Source organism: Ambystoma mexicanum, chromosome 7q (assembly GCF_040938575.1).
Source record: "Ambystoma mexicanum isolate Mex_15411 chromosome 7q, UKY_AmexF1_1, whole genome shotgun sequence".
Lineage (NCBI taxonomy): Eukaryota > Metazoa > Chordata > Amphibia > Caudata > Ambystomatidae > Ambystoma > Ambystoma mexicanum.
Window position 1 is genome coordinate 1,022,279,626 of NC_090941.1, and position 17,037 is coordinate 1,022,296,662.

At 51.3% G+C, this 17,037-nt stretch overlaps 1 protein-coding gene across 1 annotated transcript in view; it reads left to right on the forward strand.

The window, feature by feature from the left end:
- CLPB (ClpB family mitochondrial disaggregase) overlaps nucleotides 1-17,037 on the forward strand; it is a 1,931,888-nt gene that overhangs the window by 1,773,137 nt on the left and 141,714 nt on the right. The window contains exon 13 of the mRNA XM_069640284.1: nucleotides 3,501-3,574. Within this exon, the coding sequence (XP_069496385.1) occupies nucleotides 3,501-3,574 (74 nt within the window). The remainder of the gene's footprint in view (nucleotides 1-3,500; nucleotides 3,575-17,037) is intronic.

The window sequence follows — 17,037 nt, forward strand, 5'->3', positions numbered from 1 at the left end:
ACCTTGTAACGTTCTTTCGACGGGATGTTCCTCCGACGTATTCCTCATCGGCCCTCCCATCCATCCCCGCAGTTCTACTTCCTGTGTTGTTGCAGCTTACGCTCCTTCAGGGTGATTAGTCTAGTCCAGAAAGTATTATTGTGGGCTACAAAACGGAACTGAGCAACGGACGCTGCGCGCGGTCTTTATAGGCAGGATGACGTCGATGTCGATACGGCGGCTGTCGAGGGACATCGACTCGGAGGACGTCGACGCGCAGCGCCCTCTAAAGAAAACATTTTCTGAGGCCAGCAGAGCTGGAAGGAGATATCTAAAATGAGGAATACGTCGGAGGAACATCCCGTCGAAAGAACGTTACAAGGTAAGAAGTAACTTGTTCATCTGGGGCATCTCTATGGCTATAGAACTGGTAATTTTAAAGGTGATACCCCTGGACATTCGGCCCAGCAAGGCTGCTTTGTGACGATTGAATCAAATTTACGCTGCCTGGCCTCAGCCCGCGACACTGGGGGATATCAAGCTGAACTGAAATTCTATGAGAACCCAAGGGCAGTGCGAAGGTATGGGGAGGAGGGATCATCCAGGTAGGCTCCTGGCCAGGGTAGTATGACAGGCGGGGGATAGTCAGCACTTTTCCTACATACAAGGAGATGCTGGGGAGGTGGTCCACGCTACGCCCGGAGTGAATCAGGTGTTTCATAATTTCTATACCAATCTGTATGCAGAAACCAAGCCTCACCAACTCCCTGACCTAGAGGCATTTTTGGACGAGCTTCCTCTGTCCAAACTGCCGGTCGAGGCCAGAATAACACTGGACCTCCCTATGTCACTGGATGAAATATTCCAAGCTATAGATGCACTCCCTGCTGGGAAGGCAACGGGCCGTATGGTTTGACAATAGAATTCTATAAGCAATTCAAGAAATATCTTGTCCCTCGACTCTCTGAGATGTGGGAAGAGGCATGCCACTGTGAGAAACTCCCTTTCACGCTGAGAGAGGCAGTAATAATGGTACTGCTGAAGCCAAATAAACCAGCTGAGCAATGCGGGTCCTGCAGACCCCTATCCTTGATTAGCTCAGACGTGAATTTTTGTTGCCCAGGTTATAGCCACCAGACTAATGCCATATATGGGTTTTATAATTCATCCTGATCAATCGAGCTTCGTACCGGGACGATCAACGGCACTTAACCTTTGGCGGTTATTTAATATTCCCTCTCAGATAGACCCTAGGGTGCACACAGAAGCAGCAGCACTAGATATCCAAAAGGCCTTTGATTCAGTGTCATGGCGGTTCATGTGGGCAGTTCTTCGAAAGTACAACTTTGGTCCGAGATTCATATCATGGGTCCAGTTGCTATTTACATCTCCAGTGGCTAGGGTTAGAGGCGAATGGCATGCTTTCACCCGCCATTACTATTGCTAGAGGAACCCGGGCGGGGGGACCATTGTCGCCCCTACGTTTCGCTACAGCGATTGAGCTAATGGCGGATTTGTTTTGCCATAGACATATCCATAGAGGGTTCAGAATAACTGGGATAGCAGAGATCATATCTTTTTACGCTGATGATGCGATACTATATGTATAAGATCCCCAGGCACATCTGGCCCGATCGTGCGAGACGTAATGTCCTTCGGGGTAATTTCCATTGACAGACACAACAACAGAACCGCAAGATCTGCTGGGGTTTGCTTGGTCAGCAACCGAGGAAAAATATCTAGGGATGGTGGTGGACAGGTGCCCCTTGGTAATGATGACACTCAATTATGACGCATATATGGCTCTACTCACGAACAGGTTGCAAGGGTGGGCAAAACTACCTATCACTTTGGCAGGCAGGGCAGTGTTACTTAAAATGGTCATATTCCAAAACTCCTGCATACTTTTTTTTAATATACCACTGTCGCTGGGGTGTAGGTTCTTCAAAGAGCTGAGAGCCATGATAGACAACTTTATGTGGCACTCTGGAGTGGTCCGTCTCAAATGGGGCATGCTGACCAGACCATACTCGCAGGGGGGCCTTGCAGCCCCAGATTTAGAAAAATATTGGTTGGCGGCACAGGTGCAATACGCATTCTATCGGTTTGCATAAAACATCTCCTACCCACATGGCAAGATTGATTGCCCTGCAGTGGGAACTCGCGATATTCGATTGGCTGCACTACCTCCACAAATTAAAGATTCATACGTATGTGACCCAGTTAGTGTAACCGATTTTGCATGGAGTAAAATATGGAGATTGCTGGAGGTCCCCCGTCCATTACATGGAGGCCTCTCACTGTGGAATTGTGTCCCGTCATTACCCAGGGTGAACAAGACTACAGTGCGGCAGTGGGCCCAGGATGGGTTTGTGTCCTTGAGAGATGTATATGTTATGGGTAACCAGGAGATGCCAGGACTCCAGCGGAGACAAACAGCATGGTGGTTGCAATATGGAGGACTACATAGGGCAGTCAGAGAGGCGTGGGAGGGGTTTCCAGTACTACCAACCGAGAACCCATGTTAGATTTTATAATGAAATCAAGCAATACCCATGTCCGAGTATCTGGTCTGTATGAGTTACTGTAGAATTGTAGCAATAGACCCTGAAATAAGATAATGATCGACTGGGCAAGCGATCTTAATATTGACATCACAGATGACATCTGGGAGGACATGTGTATGCAGCCCCGTAAAGTATCTCTTAATTCCAGATTCTGATTAATTCAATTGAAGGTGCTACACAGGTATCACTATACCACTGCTAGGCTGCATTTGATTTCACAGGAGAACTCTGCTCTCTGTCCTAGGTGCCAGTCAAGTGACGCAGGGTACTTTCATATGACACTTTGTCAGATATGTTTATTCGTAAAATTGAAGTGACCCCACTACAGTGTTTGTTCCACAAATTTGACAAATTGCAACCTGCCTTTCACAGACTAGCCAGCCTATGCATGCTATTGGCGTTCCGCTGCATATTGTTATAATGGTTAAAACCTACTAGTCCAATGGTTGCGCAATGGATGAGGGCTGTGACGTGGACTTCAGATCAGGAAGAGCAATGGACTCTGCTCCAGCCGGTGCAGTGTAAACCGATAGACATTTGATCCCCGTTCTGGTCCCTACTGCTGGGAATGCAATATGAGGAGCACAATTCAGAGTCCCCAAGTAGCTAAAAGAGCCCCCCATTGTAATATATGAGAACTATTCAGGTAATTAGACCCAACAACGTTCCATGTTGTAATCAACTTACCTTTGCCTTAGAATTTATCTGGCATGATGTAATTATGTACTGTATGATGCTGTCAGGTCTAACGTGTATTGTATTGTCAAGCGCCTTTAATAAATAAAGGTTTAGGACAGCAAAATACAAATATGTCATGCTATTTCCAGCTTCCAGGGGGTGGTGGGTCTGAAAAAGCAAAATTTACGCCCAGCCTGTTTGAAAGTTAATTACCTATTCAACATGTAGCCCTCCAATCTCACTTATGCTTGGTGTCTGCTTTCCATCCTCTTACAGATGATGTCCAAATAAATGAAAAGATTACAATCTCCAGGCGTTTCAAGGATGAAGTTATCCGCCCAATTTTAAAGGTAGGCTTTGTCTAAGATCAAACATCTACTTTTGGGATATGTTGTTCATGAGTCGACACAACCTGACTCTGTGAGCTGTTACTGTCTCATCTTGTTAATTTCCAAGCACACCATATACCATGGAATGAGAGTACACTGTTCTCCTCACCTCCAACCACGTCAGGAAATGTTGCGCTCCAAACCAGAGCATTGTGGCCAGCTCACTTCCAAGTTCCACTTTAGAACACCTCTCAAGGTGCTCAATCAAAGAAACTGAAGAGTGTGAACATATAGCCCGCTAGTTTCTGCTATGCCTCCTACCTGGGTTCCTAGTAGCCCTATTGTTTCACTTTTTCTTCCCTACACTATGCTACAGGATTGAGCAGGTAACAAAGGCACTGAATAAAAGCAGATGACGTGTGTGGGGTGAATATGGCACTGCAAGCGGTCAAGGCACATTTCCGTTGTGCCGTTATGCTGTGCGACAGTAGGCCTGAGGTGCGTGGCTTTTAATCATTCCACATTCCATCACCACTTCTTTCTCCTCAAGGTATAGACTTTTGCCTAGCCTTCATACTTTCACTTAGCTAGCTCAGGTTCCTCCATGCTGTGGTGGTTAAACAGATCACAATACACAAAATATATTTCAAGGACTTTATTTTGATCAGGATGTTTTTGAGATACCCTTCTATAGGTTTTATGGATTTCTCTACAACTGAAAAGGATGTTCTTCACTGTGAACAATCTCAGCAAAAGGTATAGGCATGGGTTAAACTAGAGAAGAACGGGATCACCTATCTAGCAGGGATACTGATCTTCCTCTGCATCTCTACTCTAATTATTACATTCTGAAGGATTTTAAACAATAAAATAAAAAAATAAGGTGAGAGCTCAAGGATCTAAAAGGACTGAGAACCTAAGGGTGCTGAAAGAGCCCTGGGGCTGAGAGAAGTGAGACACTTGAAATGTTCAGGAAGTCTGAACAGCTTGAGTTTACTAAAGAGTGAGGAGGTGACCCAGACAGATGGTGAGAATATCTTGGACAGACTGCAAGAGCAAACAGGGCACTATATCCCTAAAGGCAAACTGTGCTGTGTCCTAGGTCTGTGGATGTGGGCTGGGCACGCACGATATTTGTAATACCGTGTCCAGGTCACTTCTAGGGATATAGTGCCCAGCCCACATCCACGGACGCAGCAAAACAGCGCAGTGTCGTGTTTTCGATGGAAAAAGGTTCAATTTTTGTTTAGAAAGAGCCTGTGCGCTCTCTTATCCATCTGTCGACAGCGATGATCCATTTTCAGTAAATTTCAGTGCCACTCAAGGGCGAAGATCGTCAAGGTTTCCAAAAGGCCATCGGGCCTACTTCGTGCCCTCTGACCATGACAGTGGAGAAGGATGGAAGATCCCTCTTCAAGTCCTGCAGCAAGTGCGAGCTACAGAATGTGTTTGTTGAAGACAAGCACCTGCAATGCCTCTACTGCCTGCATCCAGACCACAAGGAAGGAGAATGCGAGATGCCTCGGTTTCTCCAAGTAGACGACGAAGGATAGGCACAGTAGACTGGCAGCGTGGCTGAACGCCAAGGCCTCTGCCCCGTGCTCCAAGCAGGGTCATGCCACACCCAGGACCGACCGGTACGAGGAGCGGCCTTCTAAGTCCTTTGAGGGTGCCTCATCCGTGGGGGCCTAAGACAAGGCCAAGAACCGCAAGTCTGGGTCCACCAGGGTCGCTGCAGAAGCAGGTCCCACGGTGGACAGGGCACGATCAACATCACCCTCCGCCTCCATTGCCAGTTGGCAATCGAGCTCCTCCTCGAAAAGGAAACCGTCCAACATTGTTAAACTGAACGAGAAGCCTTAGAAGCCGCGGGCAGAGGTGAAGAAGGCCGAACTGCCCAAGCAGACACAATCAGCACAAGATAAGACTTTTTCAACGATAAAGCTAAAGGGGCTGCCGCTGTGAAGGTAGCCCCTGCAGCGCAGAAGGTATCCCTGCCCGCGAGGTGTGAATCTTTGGCAAAGTATGCTGGCACTCCAGAGAAGGGGACACCATCTCAGAACCCAGTTCTGGCCCCTCAGGGTGGATAAAAGGTGTGTGGGCAAGGAAGCCACGGATCAGTCCGAGGTTACGACCCTACCATGGAAGTTTCATCCACAGAAGACGAGCACCTGGAGTCCTTACACATAGTCCACAAGGACTTGGAAGAGCAGGATGACAGCGAAGACGGTGCAGGGACTAGTGTTCCAATCACGCCAGCTCAGTCGAGGGATGTGTCTCTGGACATCCTGTCGACCATCCACACCTTGGTGTCAGAGATCCAGAAGAGGATGCCACAGGGTCCGGTTACAAGGGTCCCCCAGGCCCTCGATCAGCTGCCAGCGAAGAAGAGGAAGCGACATCCGATGCTCCCATTTCAGCCTCCACATCCACGGAGGGCCTCCTTTCCCCCAGCAGATCCAGACAAGGTTACGGGGACGGATACGGCCACAATGACCACAATGATATCGTTGCAGTGGGTGGCGGATCTCCGCAGCCTATGGGGTCCCCGCCGGATGAGGTGGGCTTGTTCCATTCCATGATCGCCAGAGCCTCTGAGCTATTCCAGCTTGTGCCAGAAGAAACCAGGAAGGAGGGTTTCTTGTACCAGAGGCGCGAGGCCAATAGGAAGACAATCATGGCAGTGCCCCTTCTAGATAATGTGTGGGTGGAGGGCCTGGCCCTCTTGAACAACCCTTGCACGGCTCCAGTCAAACGGGTTAGGCTGGAAAAGAAGTACTGGCTGCTGGAATCTGCACCCAAGTGCCTGAGGTCGCAACCATCGCCGCATTTGATGGTTTCAGCGTCTGCGAGGAAACGGTCGGCTAACCAGTCCTCGTCATCTTCTGTCCCTTCTGACAGCGAGGGGAAGAAGATGGACGCCACGGGAAGGAAGGTGATTTACATCGCGGCATCCACCAGCAAGGCGGCCAATGCACTGGCAATCCTAGCCAGGTATGACAGGGAACTGTGGTGCAACCTGGGTCTTATTTTGGAGTTCCTCCCCGACAACAAGAAGATGGAGGTTAATCGCTCTCTTCCAGGAAGGTGAGGTAGCATCGGATCATGCCATCACAGTGGCGCTGGACATTGCCGACACCGGGTTCTGGCAGATGGGGAACAGTGTCTGCCTTAAGGCCACGAATTTAGGGCAGGAGGTGCAAGCAAAGGTGCTGGTCCTGCCTTTCAACCGAAATAACCTTTCGGGAAGGTCATCGACGAGTCCATAGAGGCCATCAAGGCGGATACGGAGACGGCCCATTCCCAGGGCACCCTCCAGCAGCACTGCTCTTCTTTTCATTCCTCCGGAGGAAAGCTGAGCATGACTTCAAAAAATGTCTCCTCATCATACCGTCAGCCTTCCAGATCCACGACTCAGGAAGCCTACAGAGGCCATTCCCAGGCCGACGGTAGAGGACGACAGCGTTGCCCACAGTGCAGGACGCCAGCGCTGAAGCAAGCCTGAACCGACCAGGACGTCGGGCACCCACCCTTGCACCCTGGTGGGAGGACGGCTGACGAGGTTCGTCAGCGTGTGGACAAAGATCACCACTGACAAATGGGTGCTGCACACTCTCGCCCAAGGACCTACACTGGAGTTTCAGCACAGGTGTCTGCGGATCCCTCCAGTGGCCCATCAAGAGCAGCACATCCCTCAGCTCTTGGAGGAGGTACGGGCCATGCTGCAAAAAGGGGCGATAGAGCTAGTTCCCCAGCGACTCTTGGGCTCTGTAGTGTATTTCAGATACTTTTTGATCAGAAAGAAGACCGGGGGCTGGAGGCCCATTCTAGACCTTCAACATCTGAACAAATACCTCAAGTCCCAAAAATTCAGGATGGCCACATTGCAACACGTGCTCGGGCAACTGGAAAAAGGAGACTTCTTGTTTTCGCTGGACTTGGAGACCACCTACTTTCACATCCCCATTCACAAGAAAACTCTGAACATTTCTACGCTTCGTAGTGTAGGGACAGCACTACCAGTTCAAAGCCCTACCTTTCGGAATTGATGTCGGCCCCCAGAGTGTTCACGAAGTGCCTGGCACCGGTGACGCCTCATCTGCGTCTATGCGGTATATACGTATACCCATGCCTCGACGACTGACTTTCCCTGGCCCGCTCGCAAGAGTTGGCCATCAGACACACAGAGGCGACCATCCAGCTGCTGACAGATCTGGGATTCTCCATCAACTATCCAAAGTCCTGCTTGGCACCATCGCAGAACACGCTGTTCCTAGGAGCCAGACTCAATATGGTGTCCTTCCTTGCATCACCCTCAGAGGAGAGGGTAGCCGCCATTCAAGGGAAGGTGCAGCGGCTGTTGTCGATGAAGACCGTCACCGTGTAAACCATCAAGTCGTTGCTCGGCATGATGTCGTCTTGCATCTACCTTATCCGGCTCTGCAGGTTACAGATGCAACCTCTTCAGGTGATCCTGGACGCTTGCTGGATATAGGTGTCCGGAGGTTTCGCAGACAAGATCACGCTAGGCGAGGAGTTCTGTCGGACGATAATGTGGTGGGGCGTCTGCTCCATCGTCCGGGGAACAGGGTTTCAAAAGCCTCCATATCAGGAGACGATCACCACAGACACTTCCCTGGAAGGCTGGGGGGCCCACACGGGCGTCTGTACTCCAGAGGGCTGTGGCTGCCAGAGGAGAAGGATCTCCATATCAACATCCTGCAGCTACGGGCAGGGTTCTGGGCCCTCAAGTCATTCCTTCCGTCTCTGAAGGGAAAGGTGGTGAGAATCTTCACGGACAACACCACCACAATGTTCTACATCAGGAAACAGGGGGGGCATTGGCTCCCCAGTGCTCTCCAAGGAGGCACAGGACTTGTGGTGCTGCGCTGTTGGACAAGGGATGTTCCTCGTTCCTCTTCACTTAGCGAGAGTCAAGAACACAATTGCAGACTCCCTGAGCAGGGAGTTGCACTCCTGCCACGAGTTTGAACTTCGGCAGGACCAGGTTTGTTTGTTTGTTTGTTTTATTCACTTATAATGCGCACCAGACCGAAGGTAGCCGGGCGCAGCAGTACAGAAAATGCAAGGCTTTTCGTCAAGTGGGACAGGCCCGAGATCGATCTGTTTGCATTGAACTCCAAATGCCAGAAGTTTGTCAGCAGATTCCACCAACCGAGGAGCCTTGGGGATGCGCTCTCCTTCCAGTGGGAAGGCCTGTTTCTGTACGGTTTCCCCTGTTGCCTCGCCTGCTACAAGTCATCAACACACTCAGACATTGCCAATGCAGGATGATACTCATTACCCCGGCATGGCCGAGGCAGAATTGGTACCCGGACCTTCTTGGCTTGTCGGTGACGCCTCAGCTCAAGCTGCAAGTGGTTCCGGATCTTATCACCAGAGAAGGAGGCACAATCCTTCACCACGACACAGGATCGCTGAACCTGAGGGCTTGGCTCCTGGAGCCCTAGAGTATGGAGGATACGAGTTGCCTGCAGACAGTAGGGAGGTCCTCGCCAAGGCCAGGGCGTCGTCTACTTAGAAGTGCTACGGTCACCAGTGGAAACGTTTCGCTATGTGATGCCGGTCTTAGGAGATTACCCATCTGAGGGTCACAACCCCGCAGATTCTTCCATGCTTGCTATCCTTGGCCAAGGACGACTGGCGCACGCCTCTATCAAGGTTAATCTGGAGGCTATCTCTCGCTACACCAGGTCTCCAGGAAAATCTTCACTTTGGTCTCACCGGCTTGTCAAGGAGTTCCTCAACAGACCGTTTCAATCTTTCTTGTTGTTGATGGCTCCTGCCCTGGTGTGTGAACTCACATGGTGCTGGTGAGGCTCATGGGGGGCCCCCTTCAAGCCTGTGCATCAGGCCCCGCTCAAGTTCTTCTTGTGGAAAATAGCTTTCCTTGTGGTTATCATCTCTGCCAGGAGGGTAGTTGAGATCCAGGCCCTATCCTCCAAACAGCCATACCTGACTTTCCACGAATCAAGGGTGGTGCTGCAGGCCCACCCCTCTTTTAGGCCGAAGGTTCTGTCGGAATTCCACTTCAACGAGCCTTTGGTGTTACCTGTTTTTTCCCAAAGCCTTCGTCAGTGGCTGAAAGAGCCTTGCACTCGCTGGACGTTGCTCGTGCCATGCACAAAGAGTTTTCGGAAGACCTGTCAACTGTTTGTGAACTTTGGTCATGTGAACCATGGAAAGGCCTTGTCCAAGGCTTCCATCTCAAGGTGGCTCTCCGGCTGCATCATGCACTGTCATTGGTTGGCGCACCGACCGCTGCCCGGGCTTCCGGGAGCCCACTCCACCAGAGCGATCGCTGCAACGACAGCATTCCTGTCTGGTGTGCCCCTGCTGGCAGAGTTGGCCAAGCAGTGCTAAACAACCTGTTTGCTTGAGGTGAGTCTGTTCCAGAGATAAGAGTTGGTTGCTTCTGTTGAGTCTTGATACATCCCGTGGTTGTGTAATGTTGTACTGCTATGTATTCGTTATTTATGAGCATGTGAATCCATGCCAGACCCTATGCTGGAGAAGGAACAAGTTACTTACCTGTAACTATTCATTGAGGGGATTGGGTCCTCTGACGTATTCCATATCTATGACAGTAATCACCACAGCTGTGCTGCTTCGGAAAATCTTTCGTCGTCTGCGTCCTGCGTCAATGACTTCGATACGCCGTCCTCAAGGGCCTCTATCGAGCCAACGTCACCGGATGTTATAAGTAGGATGCACGACGCCTGTAGCCTCAGTTCTGTTTTTTCCGCGAACGTGTTCGCTTCGGAGATCTCGGCGCGCCTCGATTCTACTGAATCCTGTTCTTTCGGTTCTTCGAACCTGTTTCTTCATTGAATATTGTATGATGTCTTCGGCTTCTTCCACCCCGTGGTCTGGGTTTAAGAAGTGTCAGGTGTGCGGGTCCAAGATGTCGCTGACGGACACGCACAACGCTTGCCTCTGGTGCCTCGGGGAGGACCATGATACGGATGACTGTGTCGACTACCAATCGCTCACATCGAATGCCTTGCCGGAGCGTAAGAAGAAGCTGTCGGTCGGTAAAGTGGCCAAGCCCCGGAAGTCACGTTCCACTGGTCTTTCGACGGATGATTCGAGGGGCTACTCTCCGCATCGTTGTCGTGAGTCCGGGGGTTCTCGGTCTGGGAGTCGGTCCCGCCATTCCTCTGCCTCTTCGAGGCCCTCCAGGAAGCGCCGTCACAGGTCACCTTCCCCATCCTCTTCCGAGGACTCCGCCCGTCGGCGGGTTGCTTGTCCCAACAAGCATTCCACTCCTGAGGAATGGGATTCCTTCCGTCTTCGGACGCCGGATGTGGCCGTACTAGAGACACTGCTCTTCCGCCTTCGGGCTCGAGCAGTCGTCGCGATCACTGGGCGCCTTCGAGGTCCTGGTCGGACAAGGATGGTCGCTCTAAGCATTCCCGTTCCAGGTCCCGGTCCTCGACGCCCTCCAGACCGCGAGAACCTCTGAAGTCTTCGAAGAAGACATCGACGCTGAGGTCTTCGACAGACTCTCTCGAGGCTCCGCCTCTGAGGAAGTCGTCGACGCCATCGGCGCCCAGGCTGTCGAGAGACAGGCTCGGGGCTCTGTCCTTGAGGCCTGCGTCGACGCCGCCGAAGCTATCAGCGCTGCGCTCAACGTCGACGCCAATTCCGTCGACACCCTCGATGCCTTTCGAGGCGGCTTTGTCAGGGGTACCCTGTGGCATGGTGGAACCCCCCAGAAAGGCTCTGGCCAAGGCTAAACATGTCTTTGTTCCTTTTTCTGTACCTTCTTTCCAGCCTTTGGATTATATTTCTGAGGTCGATGAGGGTTCTCAGGCATGTGAGGTTCCTGCAGAGGTTCCTGATGGCCTCCTTTCTGGTCATAGCCAACTTGAGCACCTGCGCCAGTCGTTGCACGACGCCATTGGGCTGGACACCTCTCCGGAGGTGGAGTTTGGTAGGCCTGAGCCTGGCACGCATGCAGACTCCTCTTATCGGCGCCTGATGTCGAGGGTCACGGATTACCTGGGGTGGTCTGCCCCCCTGGGGATTTTCAGCAGGATGATCTGACTGATATCCTCGACCAAGGTCCACCAACTGACCTGGTACTGCCATTCCATATGGCCTTGCAGAGAAGGGTGGCTGCAGCTTGGACTTCTCCGGAGAGTCTCCCGGCAGTGAGCAAGTCCTTGCCGCAGAAATATCGCCCAGCCAGTGGCGACCCCTGCTACTTGACCACGCACCCCACTCCGGAGAGTTTGGTGGTGCAGACGGCTACGGCCCCAGCAAAGCAGGTGTCGTACCCTACCATCCCTCCTGATAGGGACGACAAACGCTTTGATGGCTGGGCGAAGGTGTTTTCTTCTGGGGGTATGGCGCTTCAGGCTGCCAACTCCGTTTGTGCCTTGTCTCGTTTCACTCACACTCTGTGGAACTGTGTCTCCTTAGCGGCTGATCATATTCCCGAAGGGGAGGAACGGGATAGTTTTCTTGCTATCGTGCGGGATGGCAAGGACGCCATGTGCGAGTCCGTTCAGTCGGGTCTGGACATGGTTGATTGCGTCAGCCGGTCCATGGCAGCGAGCACCGTAATATGCAGGTTTGCGTGGTTGCGGAAATCGGGGTTTGCTCCTGATGTGCAGGCTTGGCTCCTCAACATTCCCTTTGATGGTGAACATCTTTTTGGCAGCAAGGCTGACGAGAGCCTTGAGAGGTTGCAGACCTCCAAAGCTGCAGCAAAGTCGTTGGGCGCAGCAGTTCGCCAACCTCCGCCTTTTTGTCCTAGGGGACAGCAATGGAGGGGAGGTTCCTTTCGATATTACTCGTCCATTAGTAAATCGAGAGGAGTTGCTAGTCAAAGGGGCCACCGTAGGAGTGCCAGAGGTGGAAAACAGGGTTCTCGAGGTGCCAAGGCCGCTCGGGCAGTTGCCTCTTTGCCCTCAGGCACTGCCGCAGCCGCTTCAGCTCAGTCATGAGGCCATGTCCCATGGTTCGCCGGTTGGGGGAAGGATGGCGCAGCATCATGTAGAGTGGCGTGCCATTACTTCAGATGTGTGGGTTCTGGAGATCATAGCCCACGGTTACTGTCTTCCTTTCCGGCAGGGGCCTCACGACAATCCACCAGGAAATCTCTCTTTAAAGAGTCCGGATCCGCTCCTTGCGCAGGAAATCCAATCCCTGCTGGAGAAAGGCGCCATAGAACTGGTGCCTGTAGCGGAGAGGAACAAGGAATGGTATTCCCCTTATTTTTTTATTTCGAAGAAAGACTGGGGATTGAGACCCATCATGGACTTGCGCGGGTTGAACAAACTCCTCAGGAAGGTCAAGTTCAAGATGGTTACTCTTTCTCAAGTCCTCCAGACCCTTCAACTTCAGGACTGGTTAGTGTCTCTCGACCTGAAGGACACTTATTTTCATGTGCCGATCCATCCAAAGCACAAGAAACACCTGAGGTTCGCTGTTGGCGACTCACACTTTGTTTCGGGTCCTGCCGTTTGAATTGACCTCCGCCCGAGGGTCTTCACCAAGCTCATGGTGGTTGCGGCAGCATATCTCAGGAAAGGGGGGATTCACGTCTACCCCTACCTGGACGATAGGTTGATCAGGGCGCGCTCACCCGAGCAGGTCCTGGATCATCTGTCCATCACCTGCCACTCCCTTCACAAGCTGGGCTTCTCCCTCAACTTAAAGAAGTCCCACTTGACGCCAACACAGCGGCTCCAGTACATCGGAGCAGTGCTCGACACATCCCTGGGGCAGTGTTTCCCTCCCCAGGTGAGGGCTCTCCACATTCAGCAGATGGTGCACAAGTTTCAACTTGCCCAGACGTTCCCGGCGTTCGAGTTCTTGAGGTTGCTCGGCCTCATGGCATCCTGCATTCTTCTGGTACCAGAGGCCAGATTGCGGATGAGATCTCTGCAATGGGCCCTCAAGCTCCAGTGGTCGCAGTCCTCCGGCAGGATGTCGGACCCCGTTCAGGTGCCGCCCTCGGTCGCCCGGGACCTTCTGTGGTGGGACGTCGAAGGCAATCTGATGAGGGGGGCTCCATTTTGGCTGCCCTGGCCGGAGGTGACAATCGTGAAGGACGCATCCCTCATGGGATGGGGAGCTCATGCCAACGAGTTGACAGTCAGCGGTCGTTGGTGTCCGTCGGAGTCCGACCCCATATCAATCTGTTGGAGCTGCGGGCCGTCAGGCTTGCCCTGAAGGCTTTTCTGCCGACTGTGCGCGGGCACAATGTCCTGATTCTGACGGACAACACAGTGGCCATGCACTACCTCAGCAAAAAGGGGGGGCAGGGTCACTTCCTCTGTGCAGGGAGGCGATGCAGCTCGGGTTCTGGGCCATCCAGCAGGAAGTTTCAATCTCGGCAGTTCATCTGGACGGAGACGAAAACGGGACGGCAGACGCTCTGAGCAGGCAGAGCGCGATCCCTCACGAGTGGGAGCTGGCTCAGGAGATTCTCCTGGAGATCTTCGCCCTTTGGGGGACCCCTCAAGTGGTTCTCTTCACCTCCAGTGTCAACCGGAAGTGCGAAAGGTTTTGCTCTTGGGAATTTCCTACAAAAGGAGCCTTAGGAGACGCATTCGTGGCAGAGTGGTCCTTCCCACTGCTGTAGGCATTTCCTGCAGTCCCCGTCATCCTGCAAGTGCTGCGGAGGCTACAGACGTTCAGTTCCCGGATGATCCTCATTGCTCCGGCATGGGCCCGGAGGACGTGGTACCCGGACCTCCTCGACTTGTCCATCTGCCCTCCATGTCGTCTTCCCTACCGAGACGATCTGCTCTCACAGGAGGGGTCTCAAGTTCTCCATCCAGAGGTCAGGTCCCACAACCTTCACGCTTGGCTTCTGAAAGGTTGAGGTACAAGGATTGGGACCTCCCTGAAGATGTGATGGAGGTGTTGCTTTCGGCCAGACGGCCGGCGACTAAGTCCCTGTACCGTTGCCTTTGGAGAAAGTTCTGCGACTGGTGCAGGGTTTAGAATGTGGATCCTTTTTCATGTGACATTCCTGTGGTTCTGTCTTTTTTGCTTTCATTGGCCCACAGGGGCCTGCAAGTGGGTACTGTTAAAGGATACCTGGCGGCGCTGTCTATATTTAAGCACTCGTCTGAGGAGTGTTCCTATTTCAAAATTCCTTTAATTTCACACTAATGTGTTTCTGCCGTCACCTTTCCTGGTGTCTGGTTGGGATTTGAACCTTGTTCTGAAATTCCTTATGGGTGCTCCGTTTGAGCCTTTACATTCTTGTCCTTTGAGGCTGTTAACCCTTAAAACTGTGTTTTTAGTTGCGGTCACTTCCGCTCGCAGAGTGAGTGACTTGCAGGCACTTTCAGTTAAGCCACCCTTCACTGTGTTTCATAAGGACAGGGTTGTCCTTAGAGTTCGTCCTTCCTTTCTTCCGAAGGTGGTGTTGGAATTTCATTTAAGCCTGAAGGTTGTTCTTCCAGCATTTTATCCTCCTCCACATCCTGGTAAGGAAGAGGAGAGGCTCCATAGGTTGGATCCTAGGAGAGCTTTAAGCTTCTACATTTCACGCATGTCCCGGGTCAGAGTGGACGATCAGCTCTTTATTGGTTACGCTGGAAGGTGTTTGGGACAAGCTGTGAATAAGCAGACTTTGTCTAGATGGATTATCTTGGCAATTTCTGAATGTTACCGCCTGGCGGGTAAGGACCCTCCGGTAGGCTTACGGGCCCATTCTACAAGGGGTATGGCTGCCTCTACTGCCCTGCAGAGGGGTGTTCCTATTCGTAACATCTGTGAAGCAGCCACATGGGCTTCGGTCCATACTTTTGTACGACACTACTCCCTAGATTCTATCCATGGGCAGGATCTGGCCTTTGGCAAGGCGGCCCTTTACTCTGCAATTTGATTGGACATTCTAAATTTCTATATTCTAAATTCGTTTTCCCTCCTCCATACATTGGTACTGCTTTGGGAGTCTGTCATAGATATGGAATACGTCGGGGGACCCAATCCCCTCGAAGAACAAGTTACTCTCTGACCTGGTAACGTTCTTTCAATGGGATGGTCCGACGACGTATTCCATATCGCTTCCTCCCTACCTGCCCCTCTACAGAATTTCTTATGCGATTGCAGCTTACTTTTCCGCAAGGCTTTCTGTGGTCATACTGGCAGTGGTTTGGTGCCACACTTTCTGGGGAAAAAACTACAACTGAGGCTACGGGCGTCATGCGTCCTACTTATAACATCCGGTGACGTCGGCCCGACGGAGGCCCTCGAGGACGGCGTATCGACATTGACGCAGACGCCGAAAGATTTTCCGAAGCAGCACTGCTGTGGTGATTACTGTCATAGATATGGAATACGTCGTCGGACCATCCCATCGAAAGAACGTTACCAGGTATGAGAGTAACTTGTTCTTCTCCAGCATGGATCTGGCATGGATTTACATGCAAACCTTCCCTTCGTCCCCTCTGCGGCTCTTCTTGGTCATACAGTTACTTTACGTGCTTACCAAATCTGAAGATGGCTGCCAGAGGAGGGACTTAGGGAGAGGCCTATCATTGGACGTGGGCAGTGGGATCCTGAGGACAGTGATTGGTTTAAAGGAGTAATACCGTTTGTAAGTGAAAGTGAAACTGTTTTTTCTTTTACCAAGGATTTGCATCCTGACGATGGGACTATTCATGAGCATGTGAATCCATGCTGGAGAACAATAGTTACAGGTGAGTAACTTGTTCCACCTCTATATTTGACGATATTCGATGCAAAACACAAAATAACAGCATTAAAGGACCAATGACCAGAAGAGCCCACATTATTCAATCAAGTCAAAACCCATTGCATCTTAAGGAAGATATCATCATGCTTTTAAGGTGTAGCTTCAGAGCTCACAGCCCATGTAACGCCTGGCCATGGCTTCAGCAAAAGAAGCAGCCTGGTCCCTCGCTTGAAAATCTCCCTTACCATAAATGCGGTCACTTGGTGGGCAAATCCCCTGCTTCTGACTCTGGCTTAGAGGTATCTCCCCTTAGCCTCCTGAATTATCAAGTGTCAGCTTCTTGCCGATTCATCTCTGACGGCTTCAAGACAAATTATCTACAGGCCCTAAATGACCCTATTTCAAGGACCCTACGTCATGAGTTGTTTGTTTGAGCTAGATGCTGTTTATTTCTCTAACATAGAAAATGAAGTGGATTTGATTTCACTGCCTATTTATTTTAGCTATATTCTATATGTATCCATACAGGGTTAATTTACTGGCGTGCTCAAAACTGGATATGTAAGTGTGTTTGCATGTATGTATGTATGAATGATATGATCAACTTGCTTAGTGTTTTGCTATAGTAAATGGTCACATAAATAAATGAATTAATATATGTTAATACAGAAACACACTTCTCACTATGTGTTTGTGACACTATAACTAAAACACTCTTGCTATGTAGCTACTTTCCAATACACTGCTAATGTAGGCCTCTAGGAGCCCCTTCCAGCATTGAAGCGCTTGAGTACAT